Here is a 15768-nt window from a genome sequence, read left to right on the forward strand (position 1 = left end):
TTGATAAAAGTATAAAAATTCTCGGCAAGCCTTGGATTTCATGTTTATCAAATCGTGCTGATAAAGCGGATGCATTCAGTGAAGTGAAGCAAAATGGTTTTCCCATTATATATATATATATATATATATATATATATATATATATATATATATATATATATATATATATATATACATACACACACACATATACACACATATACATACACATACATACATACATACATACATACATACATACATACATACATACATGACTTCGCATCTTACCATTTTATTAAACTAGTAGTAGTATACCAATACACCTGTTCATATTAAGCAATAATGTGCATTAAATATCATTGATTATGCATAGCAGCGCCACACACTTGCATGACTATATCCCCTTCTACAGAAATATAAAATGTATTTACACTTCATGCATTTTATGTATTTGCAATGCATGCATTTTTTTTTTTTTTTTTTTTTTTGTAGTAATTTCATTCAAATGATTTGTTTTGTATATTATAATTATGTTTTTGCATTATTTATATGGTAAATGAAGGCCTCAGGGATGATTAGCTCAAACAAACTTTGTCGCCCTAATTTAATTAAATAAAGTATTTGTTATTATTATTACTATCCCTTTAAAAGTAAGCTATAAACCATTACCATGTCATATATTACTATGTATGATACTATAAACCATTATGATGTCATGGATAACGATGAATGATATACTCACAAGTAACAATGATCTGGACTAGTGAGCTCAGAGTTCTGTTTATTTCATTGTGTACTTCACAGGCATACTCAGCTGCGTCATCACGATGCACGGGTGTGATGGCCAAGTTGCTGGGAGATGCTAACGACCCACAGGAGAATCGATCAGAACACTGTATTGTGTACGGCTCTGAATTTACATATTTTTTCCATATGACCCTCGACGGGGGAGGGTATGCATCAAAGGAGCACATGATGTGCACGTGTAAACCTTCTGTGACGCTGATGTCTTCAGCTTTGATGGTCAGTGCTGGAGGATCTGACAAAGAATCCAGGACAAGGTCTTAATTAGAAATATATTTTAACATGAATATTCAGATCCTGGCTTATAGTAGTCCTGAACTGGATTTAACTGAATGAACAATTAATTAACAATTAAATGTCAACAAGTTACCATTGGTATGTATGGCAGATTAAACTAACAAAGAGTATATTGCGATTTCATGTTCCAGTATTCATCAATTTTACTTGATGTATACCAAACACATGAATTAACGTTAAAATCGGGCCATCATCTGTACTACTATGTAGGCCTACAATACTCACAAGTAACAGCCACTTGGACTCGTGCGCTCAGTGTTGTGTTTATTTCATTGTGTCCTTCACAGACATACTCAGCTGCGTCATCACGATGCACGGATGTGATGGTAAAGTTGTTTGGAGATTCCAATGACCCACAGGAGAATCGACCAGAACACTTTATTGTGTACCTATGTGAATTTACATATTTCTTCCATATAACCTTAGATACAGGAGGGTATGCATCTATGGAACACATTAGATGGATGTTTGATCCTTCTTTGATGGTGATGTGGTCAGGTGTGATGGACAGTGTTGGGGGATCTGTCAAACAAAGTGTGATAATTAGGAATAAATACTTTTAGATGAACATTCAGACAGTGACTTATGGTATGTATTTATTATAGCATGGTGCTATAGTCCCTAAATGGATGTAAAATAAGTTAAATGTTGAAAATAAAGTGTCAACTGATAATGAATATATTTTCTATTTATAGTAGATTCTAGAGACACGGGGTGCAATGCCATTTCGTCTTCACTTATGTGAATGGGCACAAAACACAATTATTCGCTTTATGGGAAATTTCACAGGATAGGTTGCAAACTGACAGTTATTCCCAACTATTTATACATCAGACAAATAAAGTTTAGTTGTATTGCTTTGCATCTCTTATACCAGTATTGATACAGAAACCTTCATAAAAATGTCGTGTTATGAATCTATGAGCAGGCACATGTATGTGTGAAATTTCATAGGGTTTCATTCTCCTTGCAGTAATAAAAAAAAATCATTGACTTGAGAATGAACATGTTGTAAAGTAAGTGAAACACATGCCTTGATTTAAACTACAGGATGGGTAACAAATTATACCTTACAATATTGCTATATGTATCTGAAAATACATATAACTACCTGCTCACAATAGGGTGGACTAAGTGAAATGAAACAAAATGGTTTTGCCCATTATTTATATATATATATATATATATATATATATATATATATATATATATATATATATATATATATATATATATATATATATATATATATATATATATATATATATATATATATATATATATACTCTTCAAAAAAAGAAACGCAAAAGGGTACAAATGGGTTATAACTCCGATTTTATGTTTCCTACCGGTTCATGCTTTGTGAATATAAGGTCATTGCATGTCCCAAACACATTCCCACGGTTACATTCGATAAAACGCAGCTACTGTACAATAAAGTTCCAAACTGTGAATATTCGCAAAAACGCAGCCACGTGCAAACCATGTCACCACTGCACGTGCGTTGTCTGCACGTGCAACATGAACACCGACAGTATAAAAGTGCAGGGTGTTCGCTTGCCTGGCCTCTGTATCTGGCCGACAGTTGACAATCCAGGACATGCCACGTCTCAGTGAACCGCAGAGAAACAATGCCATCGGCCGACTAGACGCAGGCGAATCCAGAACGGCCGTTGCCAGGGCATTCCATGTGTCCCCAAGCACCATCTCCAGACTGTGGGACCGTTACCAGCAACATGGATCAACACGTGACCTCCCTAGATCCGGTCGACCACGGGTCACTACCCCCGGGCAGGACCGCTACATCCGGGTACGCCATCTTCGGGAACGATTGACTACTGCCACCTCCACAGCCGCAGCAATATCAGGTTTGCGCAGGATATCCGACCAGACCGTACGGAACCGCCTACGTGAGGTAGGAATTCGTGCCAGACGTCCAGTTCGAGGTGTCATCTTAACACCACAACACCGTCGACTCCGACTGCAGTGGTGCCAGATTCATCGACAATGGCCTCAACTGCGATGGAGACAGGTGTGGTTCAGTGACGAGTCCCGATTTCTGCTCCGACGTCATGATGGAAGATGTCGCGTGTATAGGCGTCGTGGTGAACGTTATGCGGCAAACTGCGTGCAGGAAGTGGACAGATTCGGCGGGGGTAGTGTCATGGTGTGGGCAGCCATCTCACACACTGGCAGAACTGACCTGGTCCACGTGCAGGGCAACCTGAATGCACAGGGCTACATTGACCAGATCCTCCGGCCACACATCGTTCCAGTTATGGCCAACGCCAACGCAGTGTTCCAACATGACAACGCCAGGCCTCACACAGCACGTCTCACAACGGCTTTCCTACAGAACAACAACATTAATGTCCTTCCTTGGCCATCGATATCACCGGATTTGAACCCAATTGAGCATCTATGGGACGAGTTGGACCGACGCCTCCGACAGCGACAACCACAGCCCCAGACCCTGCCCGAGCTGGCAGCAGCCTTGCAGGCCGAGTGGGCCACCATCCCCCGGGACGTCATCCGTACTCTGGTTGCTTCAATGGGCAGGCAGTGTCAGGCAGTTGTCAACACACGCGGAGGCCACACCCGGTATTGACTCCAGATGACCTTGACCTTGGTGGTGTGTCCTATCACTTACTCACAATGGACTAGAGTGAATTGTGAACAATCCTGCAACATTTGGTAATTATCGGACTCACCATTCAATAATTAAATCAATTCTCCAAATGTTACGACAATGTGGTTTTGCGTTTCTTCTTTTGAAGAGTATATATATATATATATATATATATATATATATATATTTATATATATATATATAGTCAAACCTGTCTTAAGCGGTCACACAAGGGAGAAGATAAAAGTAGCCGCTTAAGACAGGTGGCCGCTGAGTACAGGTTGCCACATATATAGTCTTTAATAAAATATTTGTTGTTGTTTTTGGTTTACCATCTGTACTGCTAATCAACGGATGTGTTTCACAGTTGACTATAAATCAACTTTTGACATGTCGTCTCCTTGAGAAATAATGCAAATGGAATGTATTAAATTAACCTTTCTCAAAAAGTTTGTTTTCTTTTTCCATTTAATTATTTAATTCCTACTTCATGCGGTGTATTGTCATAGTAAGTGAATCTACAAATGCCTACCCAGAGGCAATTAGATACATTACAGAGTCATACTTTCTTAATTGATAAACAGGAGAGATGTCGGCACTGAATGGGTACTAGTATTTCTGAAGGTGTCAACACCGGTTATTTGCTGCACCGTATCGCTGTTGTTCAAAATATTCCTTTTATATAATAGTAAAACTTTACTGAAATCCGATTTAGGTGGCCGCTGGCCGCGTTAGACAGGTGACCGCTTATTACAGGTGCATTTACATTATAAATCGTTTGGGAGGGGAAAAAGTGGCCGCTTAAGGCAGGTGACTGCTGAGTACAGGTGGCCGCTAGGACAGATTTGACTGTATATATATATAATAGCCTTCACATCTTAACATTTTATTAAACTAGTATACCAATACAACCGTTCATATAAATCAATAATGTGCATTAAATATCATTGATTAGGCATAGCAGCGCCACACCCTTGCGTCACCATATCCCATTCTTCATAAGTAGAAAATGCATTTACACTTCATGCATTTTATGTATCTGCAATGCATGCATTTTGATTTCAATTTTAATTTTTTTGTTTTGTAGTAATTTCATTCGAATGATTTGTTTTGTATATTACAATTATGTTTTTGCTTTATTTGTATTATAACTGAAGGCCAGAGGGAAGATTATTTTAAAAAGACAATCTTTGTCATCCTAATTTAACTAAATAAACTTTTGATTATTATTATTAAAATTCCTTTAAAAGTAAGCTATAAACCATCATCATGTCATGGATTATGATGTGTAATATACTCACAGGTAACAATTACAGGGACTCGTGAGCTCAATGTTATGTTTATTTCGTTGTATACTTCACAGGCATACTCCGCTGCGTCATCACGATGCACGGGTTTGATGGTCATCATGCTGGGAGATTTTAACGACCCACAGGAGAATCGACCAGAACACTCTATTGTGTATGACTTTGAATTTACATATTTTTTCCATATGACCCTCGGCGGGGGAGGGTATGCTTCAAACAAACACATAACAAGCGCATTTAATCCTTCTCTGATGGTAATATGTCCAGGTCTGATGCTCAGTGCTGGAGGATCTGATAATGAAACCAGGACAAGGTCTTCATTAGGAATATACTTTTAAAGGAATATTCAGACACTGTCTTGCAGTAGTCCTGAAATAGATTTAACTGAATGAGCAAATAATTAACAGTTAAATGTCAGCAAGTTGCCACTAATATTTATGGTAAACTAAAGAATCAGTGTATATTGTGATTTCATGTTCACCAATTTCAAGAAAAAACCTAAACATAAAACGGTGTTTGATAAAATACACAGGATGTAAAATACATGTAAAAAGGTTCTTGCTACATCTGTGACGTGCTCAGGAAGCTAGGAATGTGTGAACAATTTGGCTGAGTACCATCGACTTCTATCATATCACATTCGTCTAACATTATGTGGGAAATCCGATCCACGTCTAGTGCTCGATTGCATTTGCTTGCCCTCCAGAACAGTACACTGATGTTCCTGTTTAGTTGTGACGGCAAACTTTCCGAGGCCATGTACAATGATTTGATGTATATCAAACATATGAATTAATGTTACAAAATGCCTATCTTCTGCACTATGAAGTGATATACTCACAAGTCACTATTACCGGGACTCGTGAGCTGAGTGTTGTGTTTATTCCGTTGTCTACTTCACAGGCATACTCAGCTGTGTCATCACGATGCACGGGTGTGATGGTCAAGTTGCTGGGAGATTCCAACGACCCACAGGAGAATCGACCCGAACACAGTATTATGTAGCGATCTGAATTTACATATTTCTTCCATACAACTCTAGATGCAGGAGGGTTTGCGTATATGGAACACATCAGATGCATGTGTGATCCCTCTCTGATAGAGATGGTGTGATCTGGAGTGACGGACACTGTTGGAGGATCTATCAAACAAAGTATCATAATCAGGAATAAATCGTTTTAGATGAAGATCATTCAAACAGTGACTTGTGGTATGTATTTGTATAGCAAAGTACTATAGTTCCTGAATGGATGTAAAATCAACTAATCATAGTGTTCTGCTATATAGTGTTGAATGACTAGGTTGTAGCAAAGGAACTTCACGTTACAGTACACATATCAAACTTTATTGTCCTAAAGTGTTATGTTAGAAGAATCATTACTTAACTGTCACTATGAAAAGTGCTTTCGTTAAACATCTGTTACCCGTTATTATCAATCTGTTACAGTGATTGTTGACAATTTACATGAAATAATATGTATCAATCTCAATAAATCTTGATAAGCACGTTCTGAAGGCAATATTGTCGTTTTTGAGATAGTAAATACAGATTATCAATACCAAATTGTTTATATAAGTTTAATTTACACATAAACATACTGAATTCTAAATAATTAGTGTATTAAACTAATATACTAATACACCTGTTCATATTAAGCAATAATGTGCATGAAATAACACTGCCTGTCTATCCCTTTAAAAGAAAGCAACAAACCATTATCACATCATGGATTACAATGCGTGATATATTTACATGTAACAATCACTGGAACTCGTGGACTCAGAGTTCTATTTATTTCATTGTGTACTTCACAGGCATACTCAGCTGCGTCATCGCGATGCACGGATGTGATGGTCAAGTTGCTGGGAGATTCTAACGACCCACAGGAGAATCGACCAGAACACTTTATTGCGTATGACTTTGAATTTACGTATTTCTTCCATATAACTTTAGTTGCGAGAGGGTATGCATCTATGGAACACATCAAATGGATGCTTGATCCTTCTATGATGGTGGTGTGGTCAGGAGTGACGGACAGTCTTGGGCGATCTGTCAAACAAACAAGGTATCATAACTAGGAATAAATACTTTTAGATGAATATTCAGACAGTGACTTATGCTGTGAATTTATATTATCCCTCAAAGACTGTAAAGTAAATTAAAGGTTAAAAATAAAGTGACAACAGATAATGAATATAATTCATATTTATAGCAGATTGTACAAAAACAGAATGCAATGCCATTCTGTCTTCTGGTCATCACTAATATACCAATACACCTGTTCATATTAAGTATAAAATATGCATTAAATATCAATGAATATGCATAGCAGCCCCACAGCCTTGCCCAACCTATCCCATTCTACGCAAGTAGAAAATATATTTATGCTGCACGTATTTTATGTATTTATTCACGTATTGTAGTAATTTTGTTCAAATGATTTGTGTTGTATTTCAGTTATGTTTTTGCTTTAATAGTCCAGTCATTCTACACTTTCGGGTTAAACAAATTGCAATAAAAGCGATTAAATCTGTAACACATATAGTTCACGTCCCTGAATAACATATTAAAAGTATACCGGCCTCGGTGGCGTCGTGGTTAGGCCATCGGTCTATAGGCTGGTAGGTACTGGGTTCGGATCACAGTTGAGGCATGGGATTTTTAATCCAGATACCGACTCCAAACCCTGTGTGAGTGCTCCTCAAGGCTCAATGGGTAGGTGTAAACCACTTGCATTGACCAGTGATCCATAACTGGTTCAACAAAGGCCATGGTTTGTGCTATCCTGCCTGTGGGAAGCGCAAATAAAAGATCCCTTGCTGCTAATTGGAAAGAGTACCCCATGTAGTGGCGACAGCGGGTTTCCTCTCAACATCTGTATGGTCCTTAACCATATGTCTGACGCTACATAACCGTAAATAAAATGTGTTGAGTGCGTCGTTAGCGAAACACTCTTAAAATGTAATTAATAAAAATGGCAAACGTTGTACATTTCACTCGTAAGAATATGTATCAAAACTTTAGTAATATAAGAGCTTTATTGCTCTAACTATATATTTATTTTTATATAACTATATCTTTAGGTTTTCAACTGATATGGATCTCTGTGTGTTATGTCAGAAGCCATATAAAGATGGACATACAACAGTGAAATTGCGAGCTAATGGTAGTCAGATGCCAGCCTGTTCTGTGGTGATGACATTCAAACTGGAGAAGGGCAAATTGTGCATCACGAGTGTAGGCGTATGTACACTAATCCAAACTATAGTAAAAGAAAATCAAAGAGCAATGAATGTTTTGGTGATGGAGACAGACCAAAAAGTCAAAAGCGTGACCTTCGTTTATCAGAAGGTCAGTTCAGATTTGTGGTAACTCTGGTATATTGATTCATGTCAGAACTGAAAAGCAGTTTCAAGACATCATTAGAAATATTTGTCAAAACAGAAATGAAGAACGGGCAGTAAAAGTGTTAGCAAGGTTGGAGTGTGCATGTGGTTGTTTTAATGTAGATGCAGTGTGCCATAATGCACGGCAAGTACCAAGGTCCTCAACTGACAATGAAAAGCCAACCCCACATAAACTAACTAATAGATTCGACAACCCGTGGGTCGTTGACAGTAAAATACCTGATCAAGAAAGGCCAATGATCAGTTAAGTAGCAGTGAGGAAAACTGAGCCGTAACTTTACTTTCGAATTTTGGATTAAAAAACACATGTGGTAAGAAATCGCATTGTTTCGATCAGCACTGCCACCTATGTTTCCCCTTGCAATACCCCTTGTTTAGTTTGTGTACCCGCCCTTGTAAACACTATCAGAAGTAGGAAATCTACTTAACAAATAATGTAAATTACACAGTGTTCTCTAACTCTGTAGGTCCAAAAACCAATAATGACAAGTCCCACTTTAATAAACATAGATTTTTCTAGACTTTTAGTATGTTGAACAGTGACCCCTTAGGAATGTATGGGACAAATGTTTGCTTTTATTGCAATTTATTTAGGGTTGAGCCAAATATCGCGTAGAATGACTGGACTATAAATCTATGATAACTCAGGGTCCCAGAGAAGATTGACTTCACCACCCTCTGTAAATGAATTGTTAAAACTAAGGTATAAATCATTATCATGTCATATATTACTGTGTGATACTATAAACCATTATCATGGCATATATTACTACGTGTGATACTGTAAACCATTATCATGTCATATACTACTACGTGTGATACTATAAACCATTATCATGTCATATACTACTACGTGTGATACTATAAACCATTATCATCCCATGGATTGTGATAAGCGTAATACTCACAATTAACAATTACTGGGACTCGCGAGCTCAGTGTTCTGTTTATTTTGTTGTGTACTTCACAGGCATACTCGGCTGCGTCATCGTAATGCACGGGTTTGATGGTCAAGTTGCTGGGAGATTCTAACGACCCACAGGAGAATCGACCAGAACACTTTATTGTGTACGACTCTGAATTTACATATTTTTTCCATATGATCCTCGACGGGGGAGGGTATGCGTCAAAGGAGCACATGATCAGCACATTTAATCCTTCTGTGACGCTGATGCGTTCAGCTCTGATGGTCAGTGTTGCAGGATCTGACAAAGAATACAGGACAAGGTCTTAATTAGAAATATACTTTTACATGAATATCTCAGATCCTGAAATGGATTTAACTGAATGAACAATTAATTAACAGTTAAATGTCAACAATTATGTTACCACTGGTATGTATGGCAATTTTTAAAACAACAAAGAGAAAATTGCGATTTCATGTTCCAGTGTTCACCAATTTGACTTGATGTATATCAAACACATGAATTAACTTTGGAAACAGGCCATCATCTGTACTATGATGTGTAATACTTACAGGTAACAATCACTTGGACTCGTGGACTCAGAGTTCTGTTTATTTCATTGTGTACTTCACAGGCATACTCGGCTGCGTCATCACGATGCACGGGTTTGATGGTCAAGTTGCTGGGAGATTCTAACGACCCACAGGAGAATCGACCAGAACACTTTATTGTGTACCATTGTGAATTTACATATTTCTTCCATATAACCTTAAATACAGGAGGGTATGCATCTATGGAACACATCAGATGGATGTTTGATCCTTCTTTGATGGTGATGTGGTCAGGTGTGATGGACAGTGTTGGGGGATCTGTCAAACAAAGTGTGATAATTAGGAATAAATACTTTTAGATGAACATTCAGAGAGTGACTTATGGTATGTATTTATTATAGCAAGTAGCTATAGTTCCTAAATGGATGTAAAATAAATTAAAGGTTAAAAATAAAGTGTCAACTGATAATGAATATAATTGCTATTTATAGTATTGACAGTACAGAAACAGAGTGCATTGCCATTCCGTCTTGTTGTCTTCACTAATATACCAATACACCTGTCCATATTAAGCAATAATATGCATTACATATCATTGATTATGCATAGCAGCCCCACAGCATTGCCCAACTATCCCATTCTACATAAATAGAAAACGTATGTACACTTCATGCATTTTAATATTTATTAACTTATTGTAGTAATTTTGTTCAAATGATTTGTTTTGTATATTACAATTATGTTTTTGCTTTATTTGTATTGTAACACAGGGTCACAGTGAATATTTGTTCAAACTAACTTCACCACCCTCAATAAACGAAGTATTTTTTTCTATTATTATTATAATTCCTTTAAAGGTAAGCTATAAACCATTATCATGTCATGGATTACTCAAACAAAGAAAATGACAATAATTAGACCTTAAAGGGACATTCCTGAGTTTGCTGCATTGTAAGATGTTTTTGACTAATAAAATATTTCTATTAAACTTACATATTAAATATATTTTCTTGTTTAGAATATCAGTGTCCATATAGTCAATGTGTTTCTGGTCATCTTAATATTTGTAAGAAGCCCAAAATGGATTTTGTCTTCAAATAATTTTGTACGTACGAAAAAAAAATTTTTTTAGGAAATAAACAGCAATTTAACCTAGTACAAATATTAGAACGATCAGAAACACGTTTAATATACAGCCACTAATATTTTATACAAAAAAAATATATTTGATATGTAATTACAATCGTTAAAAAGTCTCTGTTGATCGATAAATCTTAAAAGGAAACTCAAAAATGTCCCTTTAAAGGTAACTGGCTACAAAGATGAATACTCACAAGTAACAATTACTGGGACTTGCGAGCTTAGTGTTCTGTTTATTTTGTTATGTACTTCACAGGCATACTCAGCTGCGTCATCACGATTCACGGGTGTGATGGTCAAGTTGCTGGGAGATTCCAATGACCCACAGGAGAATCGTCCAGAACACTTTATTGTGTACCATTGTGAATTTACATATTTCTTCCATATAACCATAGATACAGGAGGGTATGCATCTATAGAACACATCAGATGCATGTGTGATCCTTCTCTGCTGGTGGTGTGGTCAGGTGTGATGCTGAGTGTTGGAGGATCTGGCAAAGAACCAGAAAGATATATTTCAATATAGTAATATATATTTAGTTTGGCATATAAACAGGAAATAAGAATCCCCATAGGCACCAACTATGCTCCACTACTTGCCGATTTGTTTCTCTACGAATCAGAATTTCTGACTGATCTGGTTAAATCAAAACAAAGGAATCTGACATCATTAGGAATTGGTGTCTGAAGATAGTATTGTATTTTTTTTTAATTGAACCATTTACGAAATATGAATATGAAGTGAAATTACAGTAATATAATACATATATTATATGTATTTGTATGGTGCAGACATTATTGTCAACCTTAATCATAAATGAACTAGATGAATGCTTATTTCTATGTTTAGTTTATGTCTTGAGAGGTAAGCAATGCCACTGACATTTATAGCTGACTGAACCATTGCACAGCATATTGTGACCCCATGTTCATGTCTTGATTGAATTTAAATGTCAAGGAAAGACAATCATCTCTATTATGAGAGATCGTGAAGTGCAATACTCACAACTAACAATAATTTGGGCTAGTGGGCTAAGTGTTCTCTTTATTTCGTTGTGTACTTCACAGGCATACTCAGCTGCGTCATCACGATGTACAGGCATAATGGTCATGATGCTGGGAGATTCTAATGAACCACACGAGAATCGACCAAGACATTCTACTACATTCCGCTTTGAATGTGTGTATTTTTTCCATATGATCTTTGTTGGGGGAGGGTATGCATCGATGGAACACATTAGCTCCACGATTATCCCTTCCCTGATGGTGATGTTCTCAGGGGTGATGATCAGTGTTGGAGGATCTGTCAAAACAAAATAAAACAATGCAGGAATATATAATAGTTATAAAATGCTTTTGTGATAGTATAGCAATAGGATTGTAAAATGTTGCATACCATCGCAACCGTATATATGCCATTGAGCTCTATCCTGTGCAAGTTTGGGTTTTTAAAGCTAGTTTTAAGAGTGGCAGTCCTACAGGTTTTGCAGGAAGGATGCAACATTCTGTTAGATCTCCTAGAGGAGTGGCGGTGCAGAGATTCGATTTTGTTTATCAAATACGGTTTTGACATTTATATTTATGTTGTCCATTCAAAGTGCATTCAAAAATGTTTTATGGTAGACATTTTGAAGTTGTATTTACTAAATAGTATATGATGCAGCACTAACCAAAATGATGTATGTTGGTATTCTAACCGTAAATAAAATGTGTTGAATGTGTCGTTAAATAAAACAGTTCCTTCCTTTCCTTGTGGAAACCGTTTCATCTCTTTGGTGACTCTTGTGCATTTAATTTTTTATCGTGGAGGATATGCTCACCTTTTGTGTTGACCAGTGATTCGTGAGTATATGTAATCACAGCTGTCTTTATTGCAATGAACAGGGCGAAACACAGCCCAGTAGTAAAGCACTCGCCTGATGCACAGTCGGTCTAGGATTGATCTCCATCGGTGGGCCCATTGGGCTATTTCTCGTTCCAGCCAGTGCACAACGACTGGCTATGGTATGTGCTATTCTGTTTGTGAGATGGTGCATATAAAAGATGTCTTGCTACTAATAGAAACATAATTAGCTACTTTTGGCATACTAAGTTCAAAACTATACATAGCTCCCCTTTATATTTCGGTGAACTGTTCAAAAATGCATCCAATTCCTTCATAGAAACTGCACAACCTTTTGTTTTTTTATTTAATCCTACAGGACATTCAAATTCCATAGCACCAAAACTATCCCCCACTAACTATCCACTCCGGTCGGGATGCTTGTGCTCCTTTGCACCTGCCAGTGCATGCGGTCCCCTCGCCCACCCACGACAACCTTTCATGTCCTGGACACCTGTGCCCATGAAAGGCGTGTGCTACAACAGCTTGCTCTGAATGTGCACGTAAAAAAACCCTATAACCTGACCTGATTTAATGGAAAAATAGTTTACGAAATACGAAATACCCATGCGACTCTGCTGCATTGAGCAGAGGGAACAGTCTTGATCATGGATCTTAACCACAAAACCGTAATATCCCATACCAGTTCTGTTGTTCAGATTTCAGTAGGTATATGTACAGTTTATCACTAAGAATGCATTCTCAGTTATTGGTCATAATGTCACCAAGGAGTGAAATCATATACAGACCAAACAATGTTATTGATGGGCTTTATTTTACTGAAAGAGGATGTATGTATTTTCAGAATGTATACAATGGATCTTCTTGACATTGACTCCATTCATTAATCACGCTATTTGTGGAAATTAAGGTATGAGAGGAAGGGCACTTTGGCCACATCACCATGGTGATCCAAGCGAGCTTATGTTAGCTGACCCATCACGGATACATAAATCTAATTTAGTTTATAACCATTCCTCTTAAATATTGGATGAGTTTGTGCTTTTATGTTTTTGATTGGAGAGGGGTTGTCTGGCTTTCTATTAAATCTCATTCTTGGAATTGTTGTATTTTGAGGATTATTTAATTTTAAAGCTGTAGTTCTTGGAATACGTTTATTAGTTGAGCATTTATAATAGATCCCCTACACGTCCTTGGTACAGTTTTATGCCATACGTCTGTGGATGGGGCAGGACGTAGCCCAGTGGTAAAGCGCTCGCTTGATGCGCAGTCAGTTTGAGGTCGATCACCTACACGTCCTTGGTACAGTTTTATGCCATACGTCTGTGGATGGGGCGGGACGTAGCCCAGTGGTAAAGCGCTCGCTTGATGCGCAGTCAGTTTGAGGTCGATCCCCTTTGGTGGGCCCATTGGGCTATTTCTCGTTCCAGCCAGTGTACCACAACTGGTATATCAAAGGCCGTGGTATGAACTACCCTGTCTGTGCATATAAAAGATCCCTTACTGTTAATCGAAAAAAGATTAGTTCATGAAGTGGCGACAGGGGGTTTCCTCTCTCAATATATGTGTGGTCCTTAACCATATGTCTGATGCCATATAACCGAAAATAAAATGTGTTGAGTGCGTCGTTAAATAAAACAGTTCTTTCTTTCTTTCTCTCTCTGGTGAACAAATGTTATTATTATATTTGTTAAGATTCCATATGGCCATAGTATAGAATGTGCTCAATCTAAGCTGTTGTATATTCTATTACGAAGTACAATACTCACACGTAACAATCACTGGGACTCGTGAACTCAGATTCCTGTTTATTTTGTTGTGTACTTCACACACATAATCAGCTGCATCATCACGATGGATGGATGTGATGGTCAAGTTACTGTGAGAGTCCAAAGACCCACAGGAGAATCGACCGGAACACTTTATTGTGTGCCATTGGGAATCTATAAACTTCTTCCATATGACCTTAGTTGCTGGAGGGTATGCATCAATGGAACACATAATATTCACGTTTGACCCTTCTCCTATGCTGATATGTTCTGGCGTGATGGCCAGTGCTGGAGGATCTATGAAAGCAAACAGAAATATATCTGAATACATATGAATGTTCCATCATTTAAGGTAGATTATCATTCTTGCATACCAGAGTTTCACATTTTGTTAATTTTATCTTTGACATAACTGTTGTTATGCTTTCCGAATTTTCAAACAAAATCATATTTATAAAATGCTTACGAAACTGCTAACCCTGGATAAACAAGATCCCTCTCAAACCTAGATTAATGTCAAGGTACTACGGCTTTACTACATTAATTTTTTTTTTTTTAAAGAACAATAGTATATAAACATAATAATAATTTATTTTAAAGTAATGTAATCCTTTAAAGGGACATTCCTGAGTTTGCTTCATTGTAAGATGTTTCCGACTAATAAAATAGTTCTACGATTAAACTTACATATTAAATATATTTTCTTGTTTAGAATATCAGTGTCTGTATATTCAATGTTTTTCTGGTCGTCTTAATATTTGACAGATATATATATATATATATATATATATATATATATATATATATATATATATATATATATATATATATATATAATGTAAACATACACACACACATAAATAATATTAAGAATCTCAATACTCACACGTAACAATTACTTGGACTCGTGAGCTCAGTGTTCTGTTTATTTATTGTATACGTCACTGGCAATTATATACATAAAATAGTAATACATGCCCATAATACAACTGGAATTACTGAAAACAAAACACTTTAAATGTGTTCTGGTACAAGGTATCTGATCGACAAAACCGTATTCCCTCGTAAAAATCATATCTGAACAAGACAGAGTCCAAAGAAAGTTAGGGAAAGTTGTGATTGCTTCCATTATC

At 37.0% G+C, this 15768-nt stretch overlaps 1 protein-coding gene across 1 annotated transcript in view; it reads right to left on the minus strand.

The window, feature by feature from the left end:
* Window positions 1-15768, minus strand: part of LOC121385484 (titin-like) — a 59848-nt gene that overhangs the window by 26071 nt on the left and 18009 nt on the right. The window contains exons 12-21 of the mRNA XM_041516182.1: window positions 14747-14932; window positions 12090-12326; window positions 11218-11514; window positions 9905-10201; window positions 9336-9632; window positions 6773-7069; window positions 5861-6160; window positions 5014-5310; window positions 1309-1605; window positions 725-1021 (exon numbers count right to left, since the gene is read on the minus strand). Of these exons, the coding sequence (XP_041372116.1) occupies window positions 725-1021; window positions 1309-1605; window positions 5014-5310; window positions 5861-6160; window positions 6773-7069; window positions 9336-9632; window positions 9905-10201; window positions 11218-11514; window positions 12090-12326; window positions 14747-14932 (2802 nt within the window). The remainder of the gene's footprint in view (window positions 1-724; window positions 1022-1308; window positions 1606-5013; window positions 5311-5860; window positions 6161-6772; window positions 7070-9335; window positions 9633-9904; window positions 10202-11217; window positions 11515-12089; window positions 12327-14746; window positions 14933-15768) is intronic.

Source organism: Gigantopelta aegis, chromosome 11 (genome assembly GCF_016097555.1).
Source record: "Gigantopelta aegis isolate Gae_Host chromosome 11, Gae_host_genome, whole genome shotgun sequence".
Taxonomy (NCBI): domain Eukaryota; kingdom Metazoa; phylum Mollusca; class Gastropoda; order Neomphalida; family Peltospiridae; genus Gigantopelta; species Gigantopelta aegis.